The 25,912-nt window shown below is 45.0% G+C and overlaps 1 protein-coding gene across 6 annotated transcripts in view; it reads left to right on the forward strand.

Moving 5' to 3' along the window:
- Positions 1 to 25,912, forward strand: part of RRBP1 (ribosome binding protein 1) — a 68,370-nt gene that overhangs the window by 442 nt on the left and 42,016 nt on the right. For 4 of the 6 annotated variants that reach the window (XM_029917060.1, XM_029917057.1, XM_029917058.1 and 1 more), the window contains exon 2: positions 24,635 to 25,708. In XM_029917060.1, the coding sequence (XP_029772920.1) occupies positions 24,656 to 25,708 (1,053 nt within the window). In that variant the 5' untranslated portion in view covers positions 24,635 to 24,655. Of the gene's footprint in view, positions 1 to 24,634; positions 25,886 to 25,912 lie in introns of all 6 variants that reach the window. The other 2 variants (XM_029917062.1, XM_029917061.1) reach the window with 2 other exon arrangements.

Here is a 25,912-nt window from a genome sequence, read left to right on the forward strand (position 1 = left end):
CCCCTGGCGGCTGGGCTGGGGGCGCCGTTTTCCCGGCCGGGCCGCTCGGAGCCCGGCTCGAGGGCGCCCAGCTGGGTGACTGCCCGGTGCGCCCTGCCCGCGCCACGACGAATGGCCCGACTGTGCCATGCCCTGGCGGAAGCCGGCATCTCCCACCTGGCCGACCAGGCGCTCTGGCGCCCGCCCCGCCGGGCTCCCCAGTCCGCGCCCTGGGGCAAGGAAGACGGGCTGGAGTCCGCGCTTCCAGTAGGGCGTCCGGGAAGCGTCAGGGACCCTTCCCCAGCTTACAGACCATAAATGGTAGCTCATTGTGGTATAACGGTTAAGGGAGTGGGCTTCTGAAATCCCTGAAGCTCCGAGGGTGACTAGGGCCAAGCTTTCTCATTTCGGGTGTGCGGCTTTCCCGTCTGAGAAGCGGGGTTGCCGATCGTTTCTACTTAAGAGAAAAGCCGTGAAGACTCAGCACGCGCAGGGAATAGCCAACAAGTGTTGCCTGTTAATGCTCGGATGAATTTTAGGGGGTTGCGGGGCAGGAGAGGGAGGTGGAGTCTGGGGCTGACTCCAGCCCGCCTGCCATGGATCCCAGAAGAAGCCCCAGGGTCCACCCCCATGCCTCGCTTACAGACCCTCGGCTCAAGCTCCTTAACTTCTCTGAACCTGGGTTTCCTTCCTTATCTGTAGCCTGGAGAGATACCACCTACTCACTCACCGCGTGGTCAGGGCCTTCTCCCCTGCAAATGCTGGGAAAGAAAAACTAGGACCTTGTGCAAACAGAAGGCAGTTTGGCAGTACTCCTGGAGGTCAGAGGTCAGCAGAGACTGGGAAGCACCAAGGAAATGAAACTTTAAAGGGTGCTTGGGAGCCTCCCACCACTGTTTGCCTATGTGCTGGAACCTGCAAGGATAGGGGCATCTGGACCGTACTTTTTGGAGGTTGGGGGAGTGGACCCACTAGGACCTTACATCCTAGGCTAGATAACTCTTTAGAACTCTGGCTGCTGAGTGTTTCTGGAGATCCAGGTCTTTGGAGGGACAGCTGCACAGTTTACACCAGCTCTATACAGTTGGGGAGCATTCTCCTACTGTCTCTGCCTCCCTCCTTGCACTTTACTTCTGTGCTTGATCTTCTTAACTTCCTCTGAATCTGACACCAGAGAGGTCTTGGTGATCCTGCAGCATGCTGCTTACGGTGGTGATGTCTCAATTACTTTATGAACTTTCTCAAGGTCAGCTCCACCATGGCCTGCCAACCTGTTTCCCTTCCAGAAAAGCAGCTTCCGGTCCTGGGTCCTGGATATACCATTTCCTTCTCTATTTAAGCAAAGGAGGAAAAGTGGGGCATACCTCCTACTAGGCGAAGTTTTCCCTTAACCTGGACTAGTGCAAATATGGCTTGCAGAGCGGCTGGGATGGGGACAAGAGAGGTGTCTTGGGGTTCGGAAGTAGAAGCTGTCCAGTGGGTAGAGCCATAGGCACTATGCTATAACAGGACTCCTTATTTTCATAATTAGGAATCAGCCTCTGAACATCTATTAAGAGGTAAGAAGTTACAGTGGAACCTTGGCGTATAAATATTTTTTTGGTGGTGGGAGAGTTTTAGACAAATCTTGAATCTTTGAGTCACATTTGAGCAATTAAGCTCTTTGCTGAAGAGTCCACAGGCTGCAATAATTATACAGTTCCAAATTCTAAGTGGTTGAATGGGAATGATTTAATTGGAATATTGGCTTAGTATGTGACAGGGACACCTTTTAAAAGTGTCAGGGCCCCAGACTCTTCTTATTGTTCTTTTATCTCTGGGGACTTTAACTAATGAATGACATGTAGGCAGGGACTCAGAAGTTCTTACCAGATAGCAGAGTTTTCTTCACTAAAATCCTCTTTGAGGAGGGAAAAAAATAACGGTCAAGCAGAATTCCAAAGGCAGAGTCTGTGCTATCCATCCGTACATCCTGGGGCTACTGTAGTTAAGGTCTGGGCTGAAACACGATAAATGCTGACCAGTAGACTGCTATACCTGTCAATATTCTTGTTAGTTATCCAGGTGTTTTATTGGGCAACTCAAGCAGAGCCCAGCTTGGTTTTTAAGGTTTAGTGTTTAGAATCAGAGTCCACAACTTCAGTGTGTACCCAGGCCTTGCAGCAACCTCATCCTATAGAACAGGTGTCGTTCCCATTCTCTGGCTGGGAACGTGGAGGCCCAGCAGGTCAGGTGGTTGTTAGGCCAGTTCCTGTTGTCCAGCTCCTGGGCTGTGTGGGTGTGGCCTTTTGAATGTTCAGCCACAGGGCCCTATAATTCACATTTACTGGGATAGTAACTACCCAAGGGAGGACACAGACATAGGAGATCGGAATTAAGAGCTTCAGAGGAAGACAAGCAGACAGCCAGTTGAAAATGTGGTCAGTGCAGGAAGGTATTTTTCATTTCTTTATCCACTGTCTCCTGCATGCTGGGCCTTTATACACTAAGTATAAATGAGAGAGACCTGTTTCTTGTGTAAAGAAACTGTAGGGGCACCTAGGTGGCTCAGCCAGTTAAGTTCCAGCTTCAGCTCAGGTTATGATCTCACTGTTTGTGAGTTTAAGCCCTACAAGGAGCTCTCTGCCGTCAGCACAGAGCCCTCATTGGATCACCTATCCCCCTCTCTCTGTCACTCCCCTGGTGGCTCCCCCCCCCAAAATAAATAAACTTAAAAAAAAAACCTATCGTCTAAAACTGTGTTGTCCAACATAGTAGCCGCACGGAGTTGTTTAAGCTGAAAACAGTTACAGTCAGGCCAACAAACTATGGCTTAGTCATACTAGTCGTATTTCAAATGTTTAGTGGCCACACATTTGCAGTGCAGATTTAAATCATTTCCATTATGGAAAGTTCACCTGGGCAGTGCTGGTCTAGAGATAGCTGAAATTTTTTTTTTTTTTTTTGAGAGGTCACGTAGCCGGAATTTTTTAAACATTCAAGTCTCTGTCCTTGATTATTTAGGGATATTATCATGTCAACCACATCAAATGACCATTTTATATGTTAATGATGGTTGACTTAGTGGCAATTCATGGGCTTCACCTTAAGATATCGCCTTTAGAAAAACATTTATTCCTGCCTCCTTGTGTGCATTGTAAATTGCATACCAAGAAAAAAAAACCTGGTGGGGGAGCAGCACAGATAGTGGCCCTGCCTTGGGGAAATTCTTGCCTATTATCAACAGCATCGAAATGGCCAAATGTACCAAGCCAAGTAGGCATTGGGCAGATAGCATATGGCTTGTAGGGAAAGTTAATATTTAATTCTAAGTGAGAGCCTGGGCCAGAGGGCCATCAGCATTATAGAAACTTAACTCGGAGACTTCCTAGAAGATTGTTTTCTTGGGCAGACAGTTCCGACGAGTCTCTTGAAATCGGCAACCGGACTCCCACATCTTAAAAAACGGAGGCATCTAGTATGTTTACCTTAAGTGCCTTGAGTGACGTGTCTCCCGCTGGCTAGCGATGGGAAGCAACTTTGATTCATGAATAAAGTGCTGTTAATTTCTGAGTTCGATTATTTTGGCAAGATTGGAACACCTGAACCTTACACGTGGCAGTGTATTGGTGTTTTCATAGTTGGCTAGCACAAGTTGTTTCCTGGGTCATTTGCAGGGCTCTGTTATACTCTATAAAACTTCGAAAGAATCTTTGGACAGTATTTGGAAAGACTTTTTGAATTCTTGGCTGTACTAATGAGCTTCCCTTAGTACTCCATGGAGGATAAGGTAAAGCCAAAGTTAACAAAAAACCCAGAATGATGGGAGCTGTGTATCCTCTTCTTGGTTGGTGAGGAGGTCCACTGAGATTGGTTTAGAAGTTATCAGCTATTTTTAGGGATAAAGAATGTCATCTGCTGCCTGAAAAGTTGGACTAAAAAACCATCTTAAACTGAAACCTTTAATTCCATGCCCTAACCCCAGTCAAGGTTTGAGTGAACTGGTCTTGAAGCTGTCTTGAGACTGGTACCCTGCATGGACTGAATTTGGCCTGCACATGAGATTTGTTTGGCCAACCTCATGTTATTAAGCAGGTAAGCCACCTTCTAAAGGAGGCTTTTTTCATTGAAGTCTAGATTTGGGAGTTCTTTTGGGAGAATGGGAATGAGTGAGCACAGCAGCTCTGCTGTTACATGGCTACTGTGGTCATCGTCTCTGGGCAGGGTGTCTGGCTCTCCTTCATCAGCATCCTAGCCTGGGTTACATTCTATGCTTGGTATTGGTGGCCTCCGAGGGGGCACTGTCTATTGCGACATTCAGATGTGACCCGAGTGGTCACTGCTGTCTCCCGCTGAGCTGCAGTGTGGGGCAGAGGGAGAAGTGCTAGTTGGGGTCCTAGTCCTATAAACAAGCGATGTGAGGGGTGCCTGGGTGGCTCAGTCGGTTGGGCATCCGACTTAAGCTCAGATCATAATCTCATGGTTTGTGAGTTCGAACCCTGCATCGGGTCTGAGCTGACAGCTCAGAGCCTGGAGCCTGTTTTGGATTCTGTGTCTCCCTCTCTCTCTGCCCCTCCCACTCACTCGCGCGCGCGCGCTCGCTCTCGCTCGCTCTCTCTCTCTCTCTCTCTCTCTCTCTCTCAGAAAAATGAATCAATGTTTAAAAAAAAAGAAAGAAAGAAATAAGCGATGTGAGCTTGAACATGACTTTGTCCTCCCTGGGCTTCCATTGCCTCTTCATGTAAAAGTAAAGTAGGCCAGATGGGTCCATCTTTCAGGCCATAAACCTTGGTGTATCCTCAATTCCTTGCTTTCTCATTCTTGTATCCTGTACAACAGCGAACCCCCACTTTCAGAACAGAGTGGGAATGCAGCCATCCTTCCCTCTTCCACTGGTACTACCCTGGTCCCGGCCCCTCTCCTCTCTTTTGTGGGTTACTTCACTAGCTCTCACTGCCTGCCACCTTATCACTTCTCTGCTGGACACCCTCCTTGGCCAGTCTTTACAGTGGCCTCCAAGGGCCCTGCTTTCACCATGGCTTCACTCCTGCAATCCCCTGTGTCCTCTGCTCCAGTCACACTGGCCTCTGTTTATCCCATATGCTTTTGCCTCAGGGCCTTTCTACATGCTGTTGCTGTCCATGCAGCTGGCTGCAGGCCAGCCACAGTTTCTCTTGGAAGGCCACTTCTTGCTTTCCCCCATCTTCTTCAAGTCTGTGAACTGTAACCTTCCTCACTACCCTACTTAAAGTGTCAGCCCCTAGTGATCCCCACCGTCCTCCTGCTCCCTGGCCCACTTCTCCATATTTCTTTTTTCTTTTTCTTTTTTTTTTTATGTCTTTATTTTATTTTGAGAGAGAGAGTGAGCAGGGGAGGGTCAGAGAGAGAGGGAGACACAGAATCCGAAGCAGGCTCCAGGCTCTGAGCTGTCAGCACAGAGCCCAACCTGGGGCTTGAACCACTGACTGTGAGATTGTGACCTGAGCCAAAGTCAGATGATTAACTTACTGAGCCACCCAGGCACCCCATTTCTCCATATTTCTTTCCCTTCATTATCACCATCCAGACACATGGGACTGCCACACACAGAACTGACTTTGTCCACTCCGCCAATGCTGAAATCTCTCTGCTTCCTTTCCCAGAAGTATCCCTACTGCCTGGAACAGTGACAGGCACCCAGTGGATGCCCATCCTTGCAGAGCTAATGGGGAGAGGATTTTCTAGTGCTTGTGTTCTAGGAGTATATTTTTGTTTAGCCTGAAGTAGTCAGGATTCTTAGAGAATCAGATATAAAACACAAAAAACATATTACAGAGCCAAATGACGTTTGGATTCCCCCCAGCCTGGCTGGTTGAGAGATTGACAGTAACATTCATGGAGGAACACTTTCGAATGGGGATGATCCTGCTCTGTCCATAGAACCCAGGGGTTTGAAGTGACCCTTAGTGGAAGCCCTAAGGGGCTTGAAGTGACCCTAAGTGGGCATTGGCTTTCTCCCAAGTGCCATAAGCTTCCAGGGCAGTTATATATATATATATATATTTTTTTTTTTAAGATTTTTTTTAATGTTTATTTTTGAGAGAGAGCAAGTGGGGGAGGAGTAGAGAGGGAGGGAGACACAGAATCCAAAGCAGGCTCCAGGCTCTGAGCCATCAACGCAGAGCCCGATGCAGGGCTCAAACCCATGAACCATCAGGACCTGAGCCAAAGTTGGAGGCCACCCAGTAACTCCCAGGCCAGTTACAGTAATCTCAGTGCTCCTTGGATCTCCATAGCTCACCATCCATGTCAGGGTGCCTCACCAGCACTGGGTCCTTCCCAGCTGCTCTGCAGTTCCAAGGGGAGGATCTGCAGCAAGCAAGCACCCTTGATTTCCTTCTGTGGCTGATGAGCATTGGTGGGACTTTGGGGAGTAACAGAGCATATCAGTGACAACACACTCACCAGGAAAGAAAATGTTATTTTTGCTTTGAACAATGTGCTGGTTCTGCTCTGAGAAGAGGTGGATTTTGTGTTTAGTGAAGCAAGAGTGTTCCTTAGTGGTAGGAGGAAAATTCTTTTCTTGTAGTTGGCATTTTATTTTTTTAGTCAGACTTCGAGGAGTACAGGAATTAATGAGGTTAACCTCCTGCCTGCCGCGTGGAGGTTGCTATCCGTGGAGGACTTGCATGTGGAAGCCAGGGGAGGGGGGAAAAGATGGTCTAGGCAGGTGGTCTGGTTGGTAAGAGTCCGTCCCAGGTCTACCCCCCTCCTTTTGTTTCTCCCCTCCTTTTCTTCTTTTGCTTCCTGGCAAAGACATGAAAAGTAGATCCTGGATTCCTTGCCCTTTCTTTTTTTTAATGCTTGTTTAATTTTGAGAGAGCTAGCGAGCATGTAAGCAAGGGAGGGGCAGAGAGAGAAGGACAAAGGATCTGAAGCGGGGCTTGAACTCACAAACGTGAGATCATGATCTGAGCCGAAGTCGGATGCTTAACCAGCTGAGCCACCCAGGCGCCCCGATTCCTCCCCCTTTCTAATGGGAGCACCTGGCCTACTTGTTTCACCTGGGAGAGGGAAGACGCTTGTTCTGCCCTGAGCCCAGGTGAGATGTGTTTCTGGAACTCTCATTCAGTGGTTAAAATGTACCACTCGACTCAATCAAAACTGTTATCTTTTCGATTAAGACTCATTCTGGGGTACCTGGGTGGCTCAGGTGGATAAGCATCTGACTTTGGCTCAGGTCATGATCTCATGGTCCATGATCTCATGGTCCATGGGTTTGAGCCTCGCGTCAGGCTCTGTGCTGACAGCTCAGAGCCTGGAGCCTGTTTGATATTCTGTGTCTCCCTCTCTCTCTGCTCCTCCTCCACTCACACTCTTGTCCCTCTCAAAAACAAATAAACATTTAAAAAAAAGACTCATCCTGAGTAGGAATTCGATGTAGCCTTGATTCTGTGCAGAACATACTCATTTCTTTCTGAGTTCTAGATCTTTGTAGTAAGGAGGAAAAGAAACGAGTAATTTTTGGAATTTAGTGGCAATCGCAGTGACTGAGGAAAAGAAGGGGTCAGTGCTGAAGAATAAATGAATTATTGACACCTTTAATGAAGTCTTGCAGGCATGTGTCAATGGACATTGAAAAGGTGAACATTAGCCAGGGCAATGAAGCTCAGCCACTGTTTTCTGTGTTAAGTTGCTTCCCTCTTAAGTTGGAAGCTTATTAAGTTGGAGACGTATTCTGAACAGTTTTACATATGTATGTATTTATTTTTACATCTTATGTTTATTTTTGAGAGAGAATGTGCACGTGAGCAGGGGAGAGTAAAGAGAAAGGAAGACAGAGAATCCGAAGTGGGCTCTGCGCTGACGGCAGAGAGCCTGATGTGGGGTTTGAATTCACGAACCCTGAGATCACAACCTGAGCCAAAACCAAGAGCTGGACGCTTAGCCCATTGAGCCACCCCAGTGCCCCTGACCAGTTTGATATTTAGAATCGGGTCTGGAGGCCAGCACAGTGGGCGTGGCCACAGACTGAGGTGACTGCCTTCCTGGCCCCGGGCCCCAGCCATCCACCCCTTTGGTGGGAGCAACACCACCATGCCCATGTGAGGGCTGGGAGGTGGCGGCAGTGACAGTGTCACAGATGCTGCAGGCACTGAGGTTCCGGGTGATACAGTTTTTCCTACCAGAGTGGGCATGTATATTTTTAACTCTTTAGTAAAGCAAAATACCTATACAAAAAAGTGCTCTGTTGTGAGCCCACGCCCAGTTTTAAACTTCCACAAACTGATGCCCCTGTGTAACCAACAGATTAAGAAATACTGTCCTCCAACACGTGCCTCTTCTGCCCCCTCCAGCTGCTGCCTGTCCCGAACGGTAGCTGTGCTGCTGGGTGCTGGCATGCATAGTCACTCCATTGAATTTGAACTCCAGGTAAATGGAATCACACAGCCTGTCCTGTGCTCTCTTGGGCCTTTTATTTGATGTGATGTGTGGGCATTGTCCATGCTGCCGGCCTCATAGTTCATTGTTATTGCTGTGTAGTACTCTGGCTTGTGAGTCTGTTACCAGTGCCCATTTCTTTCTGCATGGGTACCTGGACAGTTTCTAATTGAGGGCTTGGAATATAAATGAAATACAAAGTCCTGTCCCTCACTGTGGTGACTGCTTATCTACATGGCCGTCGGATCTGTTTCTGAGTGGGATTTTGAGCCACAAGGAGGCATATCCTCATCTTTAGAAGAGGGGCTGGACTTTTTCTGGTGCAGGTACTCATTTTTATTCCCACCAGAAGTTCGGAGGGCTGGGAATATATTATAGAATGGCTGATTTAAAAAAAATTTTTTTTTACATTTATTTATTTTTGAGAGACAGAATATGAGCAAGGGAGGGGCAGAGAGAGCGGGAGACATAGAATCTGAAGCAGGCTTCAGGCTCTGAGCTGTCAGCCCAGAGCCTGATGCTGGGCCTGAACCCACAAACCATGATTGTGACCTGAGCTGAAGTCGGATGCTCAACCAATTGAGCCACCCAGGCACCCCTACAATGGCTGCTTTTGAATAGGAACCAGAATGGCGTTTGCTATTCCTAAGAAATAACTCGCTCACACCATACTTCCCTTGGTCACAGAGATAGAACATTTGGCCATGGAATTCGTTAATACACGATGGGCCTTTGCAAAAGGCTTGTGGAAGGAGGTCAGGTCTTGTTGCCGATGAGCAAGTGCTCTTAGCCACAAATCTGAGTGGACAGGCAGCTCCTCTTCTGAATAGTTAAATGAAGGGAGAGCCCTGATCTGGGGCTTGAGTTCTTTAGCAGATCCATACCACCAGGTTAATGTTATGAGTGTTGGAGTATTAAGTGGATTTCTTAAAAACAAAAGAGCCAGCAAGTTGAGTACCTGCTATCGTTCAAGCCCTGACCCACGCATTTCTAATCTGAAAACTCTCCCAGCTCTTAGAATCTTTGGGCAGAGCCCTGGTTAGTGGTGGAAGGACATCCTGATGGTTCCCCTCTTTGTGGGGTGGATGTCTGTCCAGGACTGGATTTGGAAGTCTCCCTGGCACAACCAACCCTCCTGTCCCATAGCAGGGATGATCTCAGTTTTCTTTTAAGAGCCTAGTTGGCTGATATTTCATTTGGTGAGGAGAGCCACATGTCAGTGTCTTTGGGTACAAGAGTGCCAAGAGTCAGTAGCCCAAAGAAGTAAGGGACCCCTATGCTCTCGTGATAGGGTGGACTGAGTGGAACGGACCAGTCTAATGAACAGGGCGGGACAGGGCAGGTGCTACATAGCATCTTCTGAAAAGCAGGGAATGGCTTGGAAGATATTTTCTTTTTTGTTGAGTATAATCTACAATATTCTGTTTCGTGTGTACAGTAGTGATTTGTATATGTTGGGAACTGATCGCTGTGAGAAGTTTAGTTACCATCTGTCACCATGCAAAGTTGATACCGTATTGACAGTTGACTGTATTCCCCATGCTGTGTATTACATCCCCGTAACTTATTTATTTTACACCTGGAAGTTTGTATCTCCTGGTTCTCTTCATCCATTTTACCTCCTCCCACTCCCAGCGCCCCTCCCCTCTGGTCACCACTGCTCTGTTCTCCATAGCTGAATCTGGGTTTGGTTTGATTTGTTCATTTCTGTTTTTAAGATTATGACATAAAGTGAAATCCTGTGGTATTTGGCTTTCTTTGTTTGACTTATTTCCTTCAGCATAATATCGTCAAGGTGCGTCCATGTTGTCATAAATGGCAAGATTACATTCTTTCCTTTACCTGAGTAATATTCCAGTGTGTGTGAAATATCTTTTTTTATCCATTGATCTAATGATGGACACGATGGACACGTAGGTTGTTTACTCTTAGAAGATAACAAGGAGGCCAAGAGGAGGCCAAAACCTTGTGAAAAGAATAGCCTTGGGCGGATGGTAAACGCAGCCCTGAGGGCATTTGGCAACCGGGCAACCACTGAACTTTGATGGCATCTCTGGGCACTGGAGGCAGTATGAGGGAGGGTCCTGCCCCTCAGAGCTGCAACCACAGAGGACTGCTCCACCTTCAGGGTGAAGACAAGCCCCTCTTGAGGACTCCTTCTCGTGAGTGGTGCCTCATGCAGTTCCCATGACCTACGTAGGAGGAAATTCTCCAGCCGATTTTTAAATTCTTTAATTTAGAGTGATGTAGACAGACAGTCCTCCTGGGCCATCCTGCAAGTGAGCAGATGAGCAGATCTTTGAAGGACTGCCCCTTTATTCCAGGCTTAGTGAATCCCCATGTGTGACTTTCACAGGAAAGTGAGCAGTCCCTAGTTAAGAATAAGTAAACACAAAGAATGCAGAGCCTCATGAAAGAGGACTGGCAGAAACAGACCTGTGAAAATATGAGACAGTGGAGGGGTTGACTCAGATTTTGAACAATGCCTCTCACTATACTTGAAGTGATAGACAAGATCAAAAATACCTATAAGGAAAGGAAACTATAAAACGACCTGGCAACTTTGAAAAAGGAATCAGGTACCACTTCTAGACATGAGCAGCTCAATAATTGTAATTAAATACCCAGGAGCGCCTTGATGGCTTATTCGGTTAAGCATCTGACTTTGGCACAGGTCGTGATCTCATGGTTCATGAGTATGAACCCTGCATCCGGCTCTGTGCTGACAGCTCAGAGCTGGGAGCCTTCATTAGATTCTGTGTCTCCCTCTCTATCTGCCCCTCCCCCACTCATTCTCGCCCTCTCTCTCTCTCTCTCTCTCTCTCTCTCTCTCTCAAAAATAAATATAAAAACATTTTTTTTCCACACATGCAAAAGCAAAGGGCTTTATTACGAGTTTAGGCTCTCCGAGCCTAAGCTCGGGCTCACAGACTTTACCTGTGCAGCGGATCCATGCTGAGAGCAATATAAAAACATTTTTAAAAAATTGTTTTTTTTAATTTTTTAAGTGGTTTTTTTAAAATTTATTTTTGAGAGACAGAGAGAGACAGCATGAGCAGGGGAGGGTCAGAGAGAGAGGGAGATACAGAATCTGAAGACAGGCTCCAGGCTCTGAGCTAGTTGTCAGCACAGAGCCCGATGCGGGGCTTGAACCCACGAACCTGAGATCCTGATCTGAGCCGAAGCCGGAAGCTTAACCAACTGAGCCACCCAGGCGCCCCTAAAATTTTTTTTAAAAAATCCAACATACTGAAGGGAATAGTGAATTGAAAGGAGGTAAAGCAGAGGCAAATATACAAATTTCATCTTAGAGGACCAAATAGATGAATAATTTGTAAGACCAATTAAGAATCAGGGAGGGTAGACAGCTGTATGTCTAATTGGGGTTCCAGGAGAGGAGAAAGATCGTGGGCCAGAGCCAGTATTGGACTAGATACTGCCTGAGGGTTTTACAGAATAGATGAGGCACTCATCCAAAAAAGGAAAAAAACACCCATACGTAGAGTGTAGTGATACAAGAACCAAAGGAAAAAAAAAAACAAATAAAAAACTCAAGATAACTTTTAAGACAAAGTCTAAGGCCCTCACTGAAGGGAATTCTGGAGGATGTGCTGGGAAGGCAAGTAATGCCAAATGGAAGGAGTAAGCTGCACAAGCAAGGAAGAATAAAGAAGGGGTAAATATTTGGGCCACTCTAAACAAATGAGGAAGAATAACAGTAACATTTGGCATGGATGGGGGGGGGTGGCCGAGAAAGGATAGGATCAAATACAGGAAAACAGTCATACTGGAAGACAAAAGGAGTAACGGAGTTAGTGGAGGGGTAAACTCATTTAACTTTGAACTTGACAAACCCTGCATGTTCTTTTTTAAAGGTGATTACTAATAGAAACAGTGCATTCTATAATAGTAGAGGGGGGAAATGGAATGATTTAAAAACAAAAAGACCAACGGACAGGTGGGAAAATAGCACAGCATAAGATTATAGATTTAAACACAAATATATCAGTATTCATATTTAATATACATTGATTAAATACTGCAGTTAAAACATAAAGATATCATACTGGATTTTTAAAGTCCACTGTTATGCTGTTTACAGGAGACAGGTTGAAAATAACAAAAATAGAAGAAGATACATTATAGAAATTCTATTTTTAAAAAGCTGGTGTTGGGACAACAGGCTGGCTCAGTCAGTGAGCAAGGGACCTTTAATCATGAGTTTGAGCATCACGTTTGGTGTAGAAATTACTTAATACAAAACACACAAGAAAACTGGTATTGTATTACTTGTATATAAAAGAGACTTTAACACTCACAAAAAGTGTTAAAGGGACTTCATAATGTTCAAAGTTTAATTTAGCTTAAAGCTATGGCAGTTTTGACTTTGGGTGCATCTTATTAACTTAGTCACAAAATACCTAAAACAGAATTGACAGAACTATAAGAAATGGTCAAATCTGTAATTATAGCGCAGAATTTTAGCACATTTTGTTAGTAATTGACAGTTAAGCAGACAAAAATCACTGATGATTGGAACTTTGAACAAAATTCTATATAAATAAAATATTGCAGCCAGCTAATATACATGTGACTTCAAAGTTTTGAAAGATTGGTCATATCTGGGGCCTTAAAGTCTCAACAAATATCAAAGGATTGGAATTACATAGAGCAGGTAATCTGACCACAGTTACACTAGAAGTATAAATGAAAAGAAATGGAAAGTCATCCATTTATTTGGAAATTTTGTAAAACTATGCTTCTAGCATTTATTTGTGGGCCAAAAAACCCAAAAGGGAAATAGAAAATGTCTTGAAATGAGTGAGAATGAAAATACTACACACCCAGCCTTGTAGGATGTAGCTGAAGTATTGTTTATAGGGAAATGTTCACCTTCAAATACATACATCCAAAAAGAAAAGATGAAAATTAATGAGCTACAAGTAAGCATCTTCTTCCTGAAGTCAGAAAAGACATACTAAAGCCAGTCAGGAGAAAATACGGATGGGAAGGAATAAATGAAAGCAGAAATAGATGAATACACAGCAGATGAATCCAACAAAGCAAAGATTTCGATCTCACAGAAAAGGAGTAATGTTGACAGATATCAAGCAAAATTGATCAGGAAAAAGGTACAAATCCTCTTAAGAATGTAAAATGGGACTTTACTACGGGTGTGGTAGACCTTAAAAAGGTAAGTGGTTATAATGAACGTGTGCTTAGTAAAAATAAATAAACCAGTGTCATAGATCCTTATTAAAAATATCTGAAGGACCCGGAGGAGGGGACTATGCCACATATCATCCAAAGAAGACCTCTTTTTTCCATCTCAACATGGTAAGACTTTTGCAAGTTGTGAGTACATAAATAAATTTCTAGGAAAATATAACTTACCCACACTGAACTAAGAAGAGAACCAAGAACCTGATAAAAGGCTCTCTACAAAAAGCCTATAGCAAAACCGGACTAACCAGCAGGGTCCCTAAATCTTTGCCGTTGAGATCAGGAAAACCAGGATTGCCTGCTGTTATTCCTTCTCTAACACAGAGCCTACACTGTGCAAAAATTCTAAGAAGGTGAAGCTGAAGATAGGAATACTGGTGGAGAAGGGAACAGAACTGTGATTCATCAGCAGTATGATGGTTTTAAAAATTTAAGGATGTATCCCTAGAATTAAGCAAAGTTGCTGGGGGGAGAAGTCACCCTACAGAAATCAACTAGCAACAAACAAAATGAAACAGAGACTACGTTTGCAACAGCAGGAAAACTCACTCTTTCCGAAAGTGTATAAAACCACCCAGTGTGCATTATTTTCCTTTACCAGGATACCTGTTTTTCTGTTCAGGTGTGATCTTAACAACCATACAAATGTGCAACTCCTGTCCTGATGGGACATTTAGTAGAGCCTTCATTCACAGAGCACTTGGGAGTGTCGACATGCTGAGGTCTGCTAGGATGTGGTGGGTGCAGAAGAGACTGGTCCCTGCTTTCTGGGAGCCTGGTGTCAGTCACAGTAAGAATTCTTCCATGGGCCAGCACATCGTAACTGTTGTCATTTTGAGAAGTCAGGATTCTGGATTCCTACCTCGTAAGCATGCTGTCTTCATTGATGAGGTGAAGCTTGTAGGCTTCCTGGGAGCTCTTGGAAGATTTAGGCCTTTTGAAGTACTTACTTTTCCAAAGATTATTATTTTGGAGAAGCACAAAAACATGTCAATTCTTTATTTTTTTCCTTATGCATGGAAATTGAATCTGAAATAGCCAATGAATAAGCAAAGGCTTATAATAGAATACATTTCTATTTTTAGTGTTTCATCTTTCTTTAAAATGAGTAGCATTGTTTTTCTAAAGTGGGAATTCAGTTGTTTCCATTCTCTTAAAACATGAAATAAATTATTTCAGAATATATTGTTAGCAACCAAATTTTCTTTCTCTGGGTAGAAGAAAAAAATCAAAAATTACACTTAATATTTAGATGAGTTGATCTGAAAACCCTTTTCTCCAGACATTTAGAAATGTTACAGTTAATAAGTATTCTCTGAAAAGCATAGCAGAACTTACAAGGTAATAAAAGATTGCCAAACTGTAAACCAGGGGTGAGGGGAATAACGGGGCCCAGAAGTAAATGGACCCTGGGGTGTGGGTAGGTCTTGTCAGCCAAAGTCACCTGGGTCTTTGGCTTTTTGTGTTTGTGCAATAATGGGTTCAGGGGTTCCTCGGTGGGGAGTGGGACTGAAGCCTCCTCACACCCTCATGTGAAATGAGCCGCACCCTCAATCAAAGGATAGACTAGTGGCCAGGGGAGATGACATAGAAGCTTATCTGTTTTGTCGTGGGAGGTGGGGGAGGGTATCAGTCTCCTGAGAATCTGTTACAGGAAGCCAGGCCTTGTGTAAAAGTTAGTCCAAGGCTGCTGCTTTCTGAAGGGCTCATTGAAACAAAGATTAAACAGCTCTGACACAAGCCCACAACTCAGCCCAGACAGGATTGCCTCTGGTAAAGTTTCACTAAATGGTGACACAAAATCACTATTAAAGGTATAAAAGTAGATAATGAAAAACATTAATGGAAAAAATAACACCAGGAAAAAACACAGGCCAACTTGAAAACAGATGAACTCAAAGGACTGATTATAGAGGTGATTAGATTCAGCTGAAGAGACGGTTGGTGAAGTGGAATTTATGTCTAAGGAGTTTTCTCAGGTGGCAGCACAGAAAGCTTGAGGTCAGATTAGTTCTGCCACAGAGAAGGAGCAAAAAAAAATTTTCCAGGAACAAAGTGACCCAGGATTTTCCAGAATTTCTGAAAAGTATGAGCCCTCAAACTCAGAATGTACAATATGCCTGAATAAGATAAATAAAAATATACACCTAAAAATATTTTCTTGAGGAGTGCCTTGGTGGCTCAGTTGGTTTTGATTTTGGCTCAGGTCACGATCTCACAGTTCGTAAGATTGAGTCCCACCTCTATGAAGGGTTCCACGTGTATCCTTAGTTTCAGCTTAATAACCTTCTATAGAACCATTTTTGGCTAATTCAATCTTTAGCCCCCTTGGGCTTCACACTGATAGTGCAGAGCCTGATTGGGCTTCTCTCTCTCCACCTCTCTCTCCCTCTCAAAATAAATAAACTTAAAAAATATTTTGTTGAATCCTTAGAATCCCAAAGATAAATCTTAAAAGTTATGAGAGATTTTTTTAAAGGAAGAATAAAGCAAGAATAGATTAATAGCATGTATCTCGATAGTAACTCTCCTCCACCAAAAAGAGCCAAAAGACACATAAAATAATATCTTCAAAGTGGTGAGAGACAAGGACAGTCAGCAGGGAATTTGTACTTTGTTAATCACTCATGATGTGCATGGGTAGAATAACGATATTATTGCTGGTCTATGAGGACTTGAGAAAGTTGACCCAGAATTGATCCTTGTTGAAAGAGCTGGTCAAGGATATGCTTTGGAACGACCCAGTAAGGGAGTGAGATGCAAGAAGCAGTGAACAACAAAGAAATTGGTAAACATTTGGGGGATGCAGGCATGAGCTGAGGCAAAACAAGGAGTCTTTCTGGGGTGTGTGGTAGAGAAGGGGGGCGTGCCAAGTGGGAAAAGGGCCTCATGTCAGATGGAGGGGCACCAGACCTCAGGCCTTCTACAGTTCTTCTGCTGTTGGGGCAGTGGCTGGAGGCATCAGGGAAATCAGGTCAAGTATGTATGCCAGGCAAATGGAAGAGTAAAAAAATTTTAATTAAAATTTCAGTACTCATTTAAAAAAAAAAAAATAGAAGTAGCATGTATAACTTCTAAACACCAGAGAGGAAAAGGAGATAAAACTTAAATAGTCTGATAGATGCAGAAATAAAGGGGATGGGAGGAGAATAAGCAAAGAAGTATTATAAATAGGAATGACAAAGTAAAGGTTTCGGTGAGTCCAATTATATAGGAAATCACAATAGGCATTGATGAATTAAACCTACCAGTTACAAAGACAAATTGCTACACTGGTCTTAAAATAAAATCCAGCTTTATGCTATTTTTAAGAGTTCTACTTAAAACATATGAACACAGAAAGGTTGAAAGTAGAAAATGATTCTAGGCCAATATTAACCTTCCAAACATTGGTATAACTTTTCAAATAACCGGACAAGCTAGACTTTAATGGTAAAAAAAAAAAAAAAAAAAAGTTATTAGGGATAAAGAAGGTCACTATATAATGGGAGAATAGCAGACACTTTATCAGGAAAATATAACAATGCAGATCTGATATTTACCTAATGAGATAGCCTTCAAATAAAGCCCAAATTGACAGATTCCCAGGAGAAACTGATAAATACATAATTGTAGTGGGAAATGTTAAAAGCTCTTAATAGCTATAGATTGAATTAGCCAAAAATGGTTCTATAGAAGATTATTAACCTGAAACTAAGGATACACGTGGAACCCTTCATAGAATACATGGGTATTTATAAAAATTGACTACAGTCTAGCAAAACTCACCAAATATCATAATCTAAATCAGTATTTTTAAATTTTTTAAAAGTTTGTTTATTCTTAGGGAGCAAGAGAGAGAGCATGAGCAGGGGAGGGGCAGAGAGAGGAAGAGACAGAATCTGAAGTGGGTTCCAGGCTTTGAGCTGTCAGCACAGAGGCCGACATGGGGCTCGAACTCATGAGATAATGACCTGAGCTGAAGTCGGACATTTGACTGACTGAGTCACCCAGGTGCCCCAAATTAGTATTTTTTAAAGTATAGGCCCAACTTATTGTGAGCCTCGAAATCAATTTATTGTGAAAAACCATTTCAGATGTATTAATGGTATAGAAAATTCTGATGCATCATATGGACTAGTATTGAGTTACTTCATGAAAGTTGTTATTTATATGTGTGTGTGCATATACTCATATGCATGTATGTTTCTGTGTCCTGGATCATGTAAAAAGTTATTACTATCTCCAGATCCTGATTAAAAGTCTAAAAGCTTTGTCCTGTGTCACACAGAACAGATTCTCTGATGACAGCACAATTGAATAAGAACTATCAATGAGGGGCACCTGAGTGGCTCAGTCGGTTGAGTGGCTGACTTCAGCTCAGGTCATGATCTCATGGTTCATGGGTTCGAGCCCCATGTTGGGCTCTGTGCTAACTGCTCAGTGCCTGGAGCCTGCTTCGGGTTCTGTGTCTCCCTCTCTCTCTGCCCCTCCCCTTCTTGTACTCAATCTCTCTCTCTCTCAAAAATAAATAAACATTAAAAAAAAAAAGAACTATCAATGATAAATCAAAGCCCCCATGTGTTAGGGACATTAAAGACATTCCATCTCAGGAGTCTAGGAGATCGTGTGGGATTTAGAAAATACACCTAAACAATCATGATAATAGTGTGTGTGCTGTGGCTTGTATGTAGCTACAGCAGTAACTTAGAGGGAAATTTATTGCCTTAAACATTTGCTACAAGAAAAAAGAAAGGTCTGAAAATTAATAAATGCCCATGTTAGGAAGTTAGAACAGAATAAACCGATCGGCATTAGAGGAAGGAATAATGAAGATTAATTATGTATGCTGGGTCACAAACCTAAAAGCTGGTTCTGGAATCATCCTTGATATTGAATCAGCAATTTATAACAGGCAAGACATGGAAACAGCCTAAGTGTCCATTGGCAGATGAGTGGATAAGGAAGTCTGTGCCACACACACACACACACACACACACACACACACACACACACAGTAGATTATTACTCAGCCATAAAAGAGAACCTGTGACAACCTGGATGGACTTTGAGGGCATGGTGCTAAGTGAAACAAGTCAGAGGAAGACACATTCTGTATGATCTCACTTACATGTGGAATCTACAAAAAACAAACCCAAACCAGTCTCCTAGAAAAAGGGACGACCTGTGGTCCCCAAGGGCAGGGGTGGGAGAAATCACACAGGAAGGTGGTCAGAAGGTACAGACTCCCAGTTAACAACATAAGTGAATGCTAGGGAGGGTCCAGACGGCATGGTGACTACAGTTAACATCTCTGTGTGGGACGGCCGAAAGTTGTTGACAGAGTAAGCGTTCTCCTCCCAAGAGATAAGAGTGTTTTTCCTTTTTTTTTTTTGCCTTGTTTTGGTCTCTGTATGAAATGATGGAGGTTCACTGAACTCAGTGTGGTAGTCATTTCACAATATATGCATAAGTCATTGTGCTGTAGATCTTAAACTCACACCATTCTGTATGGCAGTTGTATCTCCATAAAACTGAGCGTAAAACTTAAATTAGCAGTTGAAAATCAGCGCTCTACCCTCTCACCCCACCACCAAGAACAGATCTGGAAAAACCAGATCTTGACAGTTTTACAGGCAAGGTCTTCTAAACCCACAGAAAAGAGAGGGGAAAGGACCATACTAAGCTCGTTTTGTAAGACTTCGAGTGGACCTGATATCAAGATCCCATAAAGAACGGGGTTATGAGGGGCGCCTGGGTGGCTCAGTCGGTTAAGCATCCGGCTTCAGCTCAGGTCAGATCTCCCGGTTTGTGGGTTCGAGCCCTGCGTCGGGCTCTGTGCTGACAGCTAGCTCAGAGCCTGTAGCCTGTTTCAGATTCTGTATCTCCCTCTCTCTCTGACCCTCCCCTGCTCCAGCTGTCTCTCTGTCTCTCAAAAATAAATAAAAAGCATTAAAAAAAAAAAAAGAACGGGGTCATGAGAACAGTCCCTAATTTTTTTTCTCACTTAGGAGCACACATGCAAATCTCACATAAAAAAAGTGAACAAACCAAACTAGCGATACATTAAAAAAGAAAGGCCCAACATCAAGAAGCTTTTATACCATACGAGCCATCTGTGAGTTAACATTAGAATATATATTATTGTGATTCAACCCATTTCAGATTAGAGAAAATGTCAAGGGATAAAGAAAAAGCATTTGCTAAAATTCAGTACCCAATTGTTAAAAAAAGAAGAAAAAAAGAGGTGACTAAGAACACAAGAGAACGTAACCTCATAAAATGTTTCTACTACAAACCTACAGTCAACACAGCATCTAATAGTAGTGGAAACTAAGAAATGAGACCAGTCAGCCCCCCTCCCACCCGGCTCAACACTGCTTCAGAGTCCCTGTGAAACAAGAGTGTGGGTGGTAGGAAATGGATGGTCACAGTTTTTTGTTTTGTTTTGTTTTGTTTTTTTAACAGTATTTAAACCAATTAGGAGACGGTGGTCCTGATGCAGCCATATCTGCTAGGGTCTCTGATTTATTGTCGTTCTATTTTAGTTTTGTACCTCCCTGGCTGGTCACCTTGTGCCCAGGAAGGGCATCTGGAGGCTTGATCTCTTTGACATCTGCCAGGCATATCCCTGCCCCATGCTTCTCTGGGCACCTGCACGTGGCCCACAGCAGAGCAGATGGTTAATGATGAGATCCAGCCCCAGAGGTGCTGTTGAGGGTATCTGCACGAAACTTACCCGAGTCCCAATCACCAAAGTGGCTTCAGCTGGCCAAATTGGACTGTGTTGGTTGGGCCACATGAGTTGGCACATGTATTCCATGTCTGAAGAATTCAGGGCTTCCACTAACTTTTGTTCTCTGAATCCTTACCCCCTAGGAACAGAAAAAAAGCCATTCTCTCTGGACCCTCAAGGTGGGTCAGTGGGGTTCAGCCAGCCAAGCCGGGTTGTGGTCCCCAAGCCTCTGGATGGCCTTCTGATTCCTTCCGGGGCCTGTATCTTTCTGCTCTACACACTCTTTTTTTTTGGTTTTTTGCTTTTTAATGTTTATTGATCTTAGAGATAGAGCAGGGGAGGAGAAGAGAGAGAGGGACAAAGGATGTAAAGTGGGCTCTTAGCTGATGGCAGAGAGCCCGATACAGGACTTGAATTCATGAACTGTGACACAGATCATGACCTGAGCCAAAGTCAAGTCGGATGCTCAACCAACTGAGTCACCCAGACACCCCTCTGCTCTACACTCTTTTACTAGCCATAGTAAGTAAAAACACATATTTCACAGAAGTTTCTGGAATTGACAGAACACAGGTTCTTTGTGGTCAGTCCATATAAGATGTGGGTGGTCACACATCTGGCCTCATTCTTTGACCGCCTGGGCCTGGGCCTATGGGAAAACCCAGGGGACATTCCTACTGAGGGTCCTTTTAGGACAGTAGGGATTTCAGAAGCAAAGCACCCAGAATGCTGGTCTCAAGAGCACAGTTGGGAGGCATCGCTGGCGTTATCACCCTTGAGTGTGGGCTCTCCCCACCGTGTTTCTGCTGAGCAGTGGGCCTGGCTGGCTTTCACTGAGATTCTTCGCTGTTTGTGACGATATGGCCTGAGCCATAAATGTTTCAGTGTATTACTTCTCAAGACTAGGGCTTTTCATTTTCCTGTGAAAGATTTCTTGTAAAGACATTCTAACTCAGGAATTAGTGATGCGGATGTAATTTCTTTTTAGAGCAACCTGTTCTGCACAACTTGGACGACACATTTGTGCTCCTCTCAAACATACATTTGTGTGTGCTGCAGAGGGAAAATATTCTCCAGAACTAGCTTTTCTCAAGTCTGTGCTCCCAACATAGGGTATATTTTTGTATCCTGTTTGCCTAGCTCGAGTAAGATTCAAGCACATTTTTCAACTTTGGCTTTTCTGCCTACACCGCAAGGCCACCCTGATCCCACAGTGCTCAGCGGGGAACAGACCCGGCTTTGTGGGAGCCTGGTGACTGTGTTGGCGTGGTGACCCTGCAGCAGCTCCATGGCAGACTGTCCTTTGAGTGCACAGTTGTTGAGAAGCCACTTGGGGCTTCTGGAATGACCCAGACCAGGGTGACCCAGGCTTCTGGACTCGCACTGTCTCTGAGGATAGAAAGTGTTTCAGAGGATTTTTGTCTTTTGAATAGATTAAATACAGTTGTTTGTAATGTGATTTTTGTACCTGAATATGCCCACAGTGGCAAAGTTTTGAGAGCGCCTCGTGAGAACCCAGGGTTTTTGGTTGGTGGATGCCCACCAAGAAATGGAAGTTGATGGTAGAATGTTCCAAGCCTTCGTGTCCCTGCCCTCTGACCCACTGGATTCCCTCTGGGGCCGAGTAGGGTGCAGTTTCCTTTTTAATACCTCGCTTGTGAGTGTGTTCCTGGAAAGGCTAATTTGGGACAGCCTCTCTTGAGGGTGCCTGGCTGTGGCTCACGCCGTCAGAACCCACAGCCAGAGGTCAGAATCCACTTGCCCAGGATTCGAAGGCTCCATGAGCCTACCTCAGACTTCACTTGTGGAGGTTACAGGTGTGAAGAGGTGACAGTCTGGGAGAGGAAAATGTCACAGCTGCAGCTGGTGTAGTCAATGTGGGGGGATGGGGGGAGCACATGCTGTGGAGCTTTTGTCATGAGTACCTTAAACCCTGCTCCTGCAAGGGGCTTATTTAGATAAAGCCACAGAGAAATTGTGTGTGTTCGGTGATGAGAATGATTTTTTTCCTCAAACCTATGAGGCATTTAAAACAATCTCTTCTCAGTCCCTTCTTTAAAATTCCCTCATGTTGGGGCTCCTGAGGGGCTCAGTCGGTTAAGTGTCCAACTTCAGCTCAGGTCGTGATCTCACGATTTGTGGGTTCGAGCCTTGCTTTGGGACTCTGGGATGACAGCGCGGAGCCTGGAGCCTGCTTTGGATAATGTGTGTCCCTCTCTCTGCCCCTCCCCCATTCACACACCTTCTCTCTCTCAAAAATAAACATCAAAAAAAAAAAAAAAAGCCCTAATGTCAAAGTTTGGATTTCATGATTGTTGAGAAATCACCACCCTCTTCCCCTCCCCTGGTCCCAGCGGAAGAGGAATCTACTTCTAAGCCCCTGGCAAGCCTGGACCCAGCCCACCCCAGGGTCTAGAGATTTGGGAAGCAGAGGTCATGCCAGGGAGGGGGACTCGGTGACCTCTCTCCTTCTGTTCCTGCCTTCCTCTTATCCCACCTTCCCCTACTTGCTTGTTTTTGTTTTTTAAGTTATTTATTTATCTTTGAGAGATGGGGGAGGGACCAAGAGAGGGGAGAGAGAGAATCCCAAGCAGGCTCCATGCTGTCAGCTCAGAGCCTGACACGGGGCTCACGCTCACAGACCATGAGATTGTGACCTGAGTCAAGATCAAGAGTCGAATGCTTAACAGACTGAGCCATCCAGGCACCCCTTACCTGCCTTCTTATACTTGCATTCTGTTCACTGATTCCATAGCTGCTCCTCTGAAGGGGGGCTAGGACCTGTTCAGAGGACTGGGAATATGATAGTAGTATCAAAATTCGTTGATAAAAGTTGAATGCTTCCAAATAAGTAACTCTCTTGAGGTTCCTCACTGAAGTCAGATGCACATGAGGCCAGCAGCCAGGAAGCCGTGGACTCTGGTCCAGGGGCAGCAAGAAGCTCATCTTCTTGGTTTGGGGGGGTCATCAGGCGAAAGGCTCCCTCCCTGAGATGAGGATTGGGTCTGCTGACATCGTTTCCCTTCACTCTTTGCAGCCTGCACACGTGAAATTCCAAACATGAGGTCCCTTATTTGATGGGCTTTCCAAGACTTCCTGTTTCCTGTTGTGCAAATGGCAAGTTCCGCAACTCTTTAGGAGCTTATCCTGAAGGCCATTTCTTCCTCAACAGTTTCTTGATTATTTTTCAGGAATGTGAAGGCTCTCGTCTCTGACGTTCGGCTGTTGTACCAGTCAGCACTGGGGAAGAGGGAAAGGAAGGCAGCAGAGTAGAGCTAGTGCGCTGGGGGGCTGCTGGCCAGAACGCATTCAGCCAAAAGCCTGCAGAGTTACTTGATTTGGTTCACATGGTATTCCTTTACATGAGTCAATTTCATTTTGAGGAAAAAAAAAGATTTCTGGCCTAATGTGAAGAAGCAGAAAATCTCTCTACACAGTATTTAAATTTCTACAACAAATGGCTCTGGCTAGGTGACACTGTCCCCCTAGTTTACGGGGGCATTCTTGCCCCAGTCCTCACCACTCCCCATTGTCTCGCACCTGGCCCAGACTAGTGCTTATGTGCATCTTTGACCCCCACAGTGGAGAATCTCTCTCTCTTTTTTTTTTTTAAGTAGTTTATTGTCAAAGTGGTTTCCATACAACACTCAGTGCTCTTCCCCACAAGTGTCCTCCTCCACCTCCCTTCCCCTCTCCCTTCTCCTTCAACCCTCGGTTCGTTTTCAGTATTCAGTAGTCTCTCAGGTTTTGTATCCCTCTCTCTCCCCAACTCTCTTTCCCTCTTCCCCTCCCCCTGGTCCTCCATTAGGTTTCTCCTGTTCTCCTGTTAGACCTATGAGTGCAAACATATGGTATCTGTCCTTCTCTGCCTGGCTTATTTCGCTTAGCATGACACCCTCAAGGTCCATCCACTTTGCTACAAATGGCCAGATTTCATTCTTTCTCATGGCCATGTAATACTCCATTGTATATATACACATATATATATATATATATACCACATCTTCTTGATCCAGTGGAGAATCTGTTGAGTTGGGATTGTGGTTTCTGAGTCTCTAGGGTATTATGTGTCCACACCTGCACTCTGCCATTTTCTGCTGCTTCCTATCCTAGCACTGGTAGGGGCTGCTCATATCTTTCGTAAAAACTCACTTCTGAAGAGGGGCATGAAGGGATGCATGCCATCAGAGATTGCCTGGATTTGTTTATTTGACTTTATCAGTCTGAAGGATTAGGAAAAGCTTGTTTGGGTGAGGACGGAAACTGTCAAATGCCTCTGTTTCTGCAGAAAGTAACCTACATGTATGTATTTGGCAGGTGAAAGGAAAGCAAGCCAGGATGGACATTTACGACACTCAGACCTTGGGGGTTGTGGTCTTTGGTGGATTCATGGTTGTTTCTGCCATTGGCATCTTCCTGGTATCCACCTTCTCCATGAAGGAAACATCATATGAAGAAGCCCTAGCCAACCAGCGCAAGGAGATGGCGAAAACTCACCACCAGAAAGTGGAGAAGAAAAAGAAGGAGAAAACAGTGGAGAAGAAAGGAAAGACGAAGAAAAAGGAAGAGAAACCCAATGGGAAGATACCTGACCATGAGCCAGCCCCCAACGTGACCATCCTTCTCAAAGATCCTGTGCGGGCACCCGCAGTGGCAGTGGCTCCAACCCCAGTCCAGCCCCCCGTGGTCATTGCCCCTGTAGCCCCAGTACCAGCTGTGCCCCAGGAGAAGCTGGCCTCCTCCCCTAAGGACAAAAAGAAAAAGGAAAAAAAGGTGGCAAAGGTGGAACCAGCAATTAGTTCTGTAGTGAATTCTATCCAAGTTCTTACCTCCAAGGCTGCCGTCTTGGAAACTGCTCCCAAGGAGGTGCCTATGGTGGTCGTGCCCCCAGTGGGTGCCAAGACTGGTACCCCAGCCACCGGCACTGCACAGGGCAAAAAGGCAGAGGGAGCCCAGAATCAGAACAAAAAGGCAGAGGGAACCCCTAACCAGGGCAAAAAAGCTGAGGGCGCTCCCAATCAGGGCAAAAAGGCAGAGGGAGCCCCCAACCAAGGCAAAAAGGCAGAGGGGGCCCAGAATCAGGGCAAAAAGGGAGAAGGAGCCCCAAACCAAGGCAAAAAGACAGAAGTGGCCCCCAACCAGGGCAAAAAGACAGACGGGGCCCCCAACCAGGGCAAAAAGGCAGATGGGGCCCAGAATCAGGGCAGAAAGGCAGAGGGGGCACAAAATCAGGGCAAAAAGGCAGAGGGGGGCTCTAGCCACGGTAAAAAAGAGGAGGGGACCCCAAACCAGAGTAAAAAGGCAGAGGGGAGCTCCAATCAGGGGAAAAAGGTGGAAGTGGTTCAGAATCAGAGCAAAAAAGCAGAGGGAACCCCCAACCAGGGCAAAAAGGCAGAGGGGGCCCAGAACCAGGGTAAAAAAGTAGAGGGAGCCCAGAACCAGGGCAAAAAGGCCGAGGGTACCCCCAACCAGAGTAAAAAAGTAGAGGGGGCCCAGAACCAGGGCAAAAAGGTGGAAGGGGCCCCCAACCAGGGCAAAAAGGAGGGAACCCCAAACCAGGGAAAAAAGGCAGAGGGGACCCCCAACCAGGGCAAA

This window comes from Suricata suricatta, chromosome 12, assembly GCF_006229205.1.
Source record: "Suricata suricatta isolate VVHF042 chromosome 12, meerkat_22Aug2017_6uvM2_HiC, whole genome shotgun sequence".
In the NCBI taxonomy this organism is placed as follows: Eukaryota; Metazoa; Chordata; class Mammalia; order Carnivora; family Herpestidae; genus Suricata; species Suricata suricatta.